General features: G+C 39.7%; 1 protein-coding gene across 1 annotated transcript; it reads right to left on the bottom strand.

Annotated features, from left to right (window-relative positions):
• Window positions 1–1,180: 1,180 nt before the first annotated feature.
• Window positions 1,181–3,968, bottom strand: LOC21410053 (BTB/POZ domain-containing protein At1g63850). Its single transcript, XM_010109546.2, has 2 exons — window positions 2,436–3,968; window positions 1,181–1,786 (listed from the first exon to the last, which is right to left on the bottom strand). The coding sequence occupies exons 1-2, from the start codon at window positions 3,660–3,662 to the stop codon at window positions 1,508–1,510; spliced, it is 1,506 nt and encodes a 501-aa protein (XP_010107848.1). The 5' UTR covers window positions 3,663–3,968; the 3' UTR covers window positions 1,181–1,507.
• Between the last annotated feature and the right edge of the window lie 747 nt (window positions 3,969–4,715).

The following is a 4,715-nucleotide window of genomic DNA, read 5'->3' as shown; positions in this document are numbered from 1 at the left end:
GTAAACTCTTGCTTAGGATTTAGGAATGAATATTAAAAAAAAAAAAAAATTAAAAAAAAAAAAAAAAATTATCACTTAGCAAAATATTCCTGAAATAATATGATTCAAGTTGCGAGTACTTGTACTAGATTGGCAAAAATTATAGACCCTGCACTTGCCAAGAGGCAAAGACAAAAATATCGGTACCGGTAGAGATTGTACCTCTATGTTAAGCTGGCCAGAGCCTCTCAAAGCTTTTCTACGATGTAATATTCTAATTTTAAGAAAATTTTGGAGAAGGTATATGATATCTATGGATATTTTATTTTGAAAATCATGGATTTCTACTCTAAAGCACAACTCCTTTTGTAGAAATCCGAATCAATGAGTGCTAAATAAAATAGGAAAGACACTTTGTAGTTTTTTTGTTTTTTTTCTAATCGAAGGACACTTTGTAGTTAAAACCCAAAGCAGCTTTTTATTCCCTTCAAAGGCGGAGATTCGAACTCTAGATCTGCTAAACTGAAGCTGCAACCGTAGTAGCGCGTCTTGCTTCTTCAAGAACTACGACCAACAACACTGATCTTTTTTCCTCTGAAAGAAACACTATTTTTATTCCTCTTAAGAAAAACACTATTTTATTCCTCTACATTTAAAAGTAATTCTTCATTAACTTAAATGACAAACTCTCTCCATTATTAATTTATTTGTTATTTGTTATCTTGGCCTAAATGACTAGATGGGTAACCAGTTCTGGACTTGAGGCATGTCATGCATCCTTATTCCCAAGCACAGCTATAGCCCCTCATTGTAACCAACCATTTTCAGTAGTGTTACAAAGAGCCAATAAAATACTCATCAATAGTCCTCTATTAATGAAAATTTTTAACTTTGGAGGGCCATAAAGTTAACACGACAATTTTTAGAGTCCAAAATTAATTCTTTAACCATTAACAACTGAAATTTGTGTTTGATAAAAATCATAAAAATTGATTCTTGAAGAATTTTTAAAGAAAAATTAGAAACAACTCAAAAATAACTTTAACTTTTAAATTGTGCGGTAATCACCTTAAAGTACAATTAATAAAACTTTCATAATAACCTTAAAATTAATACTTATATAATTATAATTTACCAAATACTCAACTTTTTATAACTACTATTTTTTTTTAGCACAGCTAACAATAATTTTTCACAACTCTACAGCACTACCAAACAGAGCCCTAAACAACCTTGGCGATTCTATTATCCATTCAAGTGTTCTCATATGTTAGCAGAGTAACAGTCAAAAGAGTCTAGTCAGGAGCTCAAGAAATTTATCAAGGAAACATCAAAAGCATTTCACGCTTTGATTCTCGAGTAGAGGTGAGAAATACCAAGTTATATACAGGGCACTAAGGTTTGATGCTCTCCAAACATCTGGGTAATATGCACAACTTTGGAGAATCATAAAAAGATCCAGAGTAAATAGACAAAGGGACTGGAAATTTATCCACCAGCACAACATAAAAAGGCACTGATTTCTATTCTAGTCAAGCCTGTCTTCCTGCGGGGGATGAGCTGCACGGCGGAACCAGGTGTTGAATGCAGTGATCAAGTGAGGGCAATCATCGACATCTCGAGTGGAGAAGCTGAGACACTGCTGCAACAACTCCTGGGCATCCGACATGGGAAGCGTGGAGATGATTCTCAGGAATGTCTCCTCCAACTCCAAGTAGAGTAATTTGTTACTAGGTGACAGAGGTGAAACATTTTCTTTGCATACAATCAGAACAGGGAGCCAATCTTTTACGAGCTTCTTTCGAACCTGTAGCAAGGAGAGAACAGAAATAAGAAAATAACCTTTTAATGCATTTAATCGATCTACCTCATTGCTTACCCCCCAAAAGATCATCAAACTAGTTAAAACAAAACACTCAATTCCCAACATTCAAACATAGCATTTCTAGTTAAGAAACAGATATCCGCATTTTCAACTAATAAACATAGCATTACACTGCTTTATCGCCAAAGTATATATCAATTTGGACAGGCCAAACTGCCGAAACGTAAGAACCATGCTAGGCACTACACTTGAGAGGAAAAAATTCTCAAAGATAAATGCTGAGCATTCAACTGTCAGTCCTATATAGCTGCATTTCCTTAATCATGCACTTTAGGCATTTCTTCATCATATACCCATAAATCTAATTTCGACCCGCCAAAAAGTCTAACCTAGAGGACCAAGCTAGGTGCTAAACTCAGAGGAACAAGTTCTCAAATTTATATGCCAAGCATGGCATTTCCTAAATTATTCATCCTAGTTGCAAGTTGCAACCAGATATACCAACGGATAATTTAAGCGGTTTCAATTGGTAAAACATAATTCTGAGGAAATATTCAACTACCGAAAAACCAAATAAGTTCATTCTCAATATAAAACATAAATTCTCACAAACAAATACGTATTCCCGTACCTGTCTAGCAGCAAGAATGCTACCGGCGGCGACCGCATTGGCGAGTCTACAGGTGCAGCGGAGCACGACCGCAGGAAGTCCAGGTACGATATTCCTCCACGCATCGTCACGAAAAGCTCTCTGCAAATCAGAAGTAAAGGAGGCCTGCTCGCTCCACTCCTTGACGGCAGCGTCGGCCACCTTGAGCTCGATCATCCTCTCCACCAACCACAGCAAGTGCCTGCCATTAGTCATCGCCGTGTGCAGATTCAGCCTCTGAATCGCCTCCGTCTCGTTATGGTCCCCTCGAAAGTCTGGGCTCGAATACTCCTCCAACGACTCCTTGACGATCTTCAGGCTCGCCTCGAACGCTCTCTCCAGCACTCTCTTGGCCGATTCCTTCGACGAGAAGTCCCTCAACAGCTTGGCCACGAACGCCTTGGCGACCGCCATGTTCGGATGGCTATGAATCGCAGAGACGATCAAACCGTGAAGCATTTCCTCGCAGGAATCATTCTTTCCGGGCGAAACCCTAGCGAGAAGCTCCTCCGACTCTTCTCCGCCGAGCAAGGGGATCAGATTCATAACTCTAACCTCCTCCTCCTCCGTCCACGGCACGGCCTCGAGGAATCGGACGCAGGACCGAACGCATTCCTCAAAAAGCAGTTCGAGCGCGACGGGAAGGAGATCGAGAGCCACCGACGCGCTATTAATCGTGTTGGAGAAATCTCCGGTGTAAAGAAGTTGGAGAACCGTGATTCCGGACTCGATCGTCAGCGGAACTCCCAAACTGATTCGGATGAAGTCGTCGGCGGAGTCTCCATCGCGGTCCTGGCCACTGCCGTCGCCGACGTCGCGATCGTCATTCCGCCATCGATCGGACAAGAGCGCGGCAAAGTACTTGCAGCGACGGAGGACGTGAGAGTGAAGGTAGAGGACGACCTCGGAGTCCGTGGCCGTGGACGGCGATTCGGGGTCCGACGACGATTCGAACGGCGACGGCTCGACGAAGAGGCGGAGGACGACGTCGGCCGATGAGGAGTCGTTGAAGGCGGTTTTGGCGGCGGAGAAAGGATTGGTAGAGGACGGAGATTGGGAGGCCTGGGTTAGGGTTTTGTTGGAGACGGTGGAGTCGATGATGACAGCAGCGGTGGAGGAGAGGCGGCGGGACGAGGCGGTAGAGGTCGTCGCTACTGCAGCGCCGGCGTTGATGGCGGTGTTGAGCACGCGCTGCCTCTTCTTGGTCATTTCTTCGTTTTCTCTCTGTTGTGGATTGTGGAAGGAAGATCTCTGGGAAGGAAATGAGAACGGGAAAATGGCGGAAGGATCTTTCCGGGAGGGACTGGAAGGAAAGACGAATGGATGGATTTGGGGATTTTTTAAATCTGATTTTTTGATTTGATGATTACTGATTGCGTATGGCGGAGGTGAACACGTGGGATTGTCGCGGGAGCGAGTTTCGTTCTATTTTCGCGGGAGACTTTTCTCTTACTCGGCGAGTGATTATGGATTTCGTTGTATTTACGGTACGGGGAGTGTTGATATGAGGACATCGTTATGGAGTTTATGGCGGGGGCTCTCCTCCTCCAATCTCAACCGTTTACTTTGCATCGTGTTATCTGGAACCAAACCAGATACTCAGACAGTAGTTTTTCTTTTTTGAAATTTTTGAAATTTTTTGTCATTTTTACTTTACCGGGAGAATTAGAGAAAGACTCTTTTTTTTTTTTTATTTCACTCCAAGTTGGATTTAGTGTAGGTTTCTTTCTTTTCTATTTTTTATTTATTTAAATTAATTACAAAAATTTCTCTTAAATTATATCTTTTGTAATACTCTATTTCTCAATCTTTAAAATATAATATTTACTACTCATGAACGATAAAATATTAACAAAAAAGATCAATCTTTTAAAAAATTAACTTTTTTTACACATGTTGCATAACGAATAACTGCTGTCAAACAATCTAAAATACAATTACTATTTTATCCATACACTCTAAATTTTTAATTATAATTTAGATGTAATATAAAAAAATAAAAAAATAAATCTTCTTCACTCCCCAATGAAAGTAAATTCCCCATCTCACAAACATATTTCTTTTTTTCAAAAAAGATTTTTTTTATAGTTTTTTTTTTACTTATTTTTAACGTAAAAAGAAATGGTCGATAAAAACTCCATAAATCATTTAAATTCTAAAAAAATTCACAAAGTTTTTAACTTATATTCAATTAATAATAGATGTTTCGTAATTAAAAGTTCATATATAAATTAAATTTGAATTTGAGTTAAATTATTTTTA

Source organism: Morus notabilis, unplaced genomic scaffold, assembly GCF_000414095.1.
Source record: "Morus notabilis unplaced genomic scaffold, ASM41409v2 Scaffold45, whole genome shotgun sequence".
NCBI lineage: Eukaryota > Viridiplantae > Streptophyta > Magnoliopsida > Rosales > Moraceae > Morus > Morus notabilis.
This window is presented reverse-complemented; position numbering and strand designations above follow the sequence as displayed.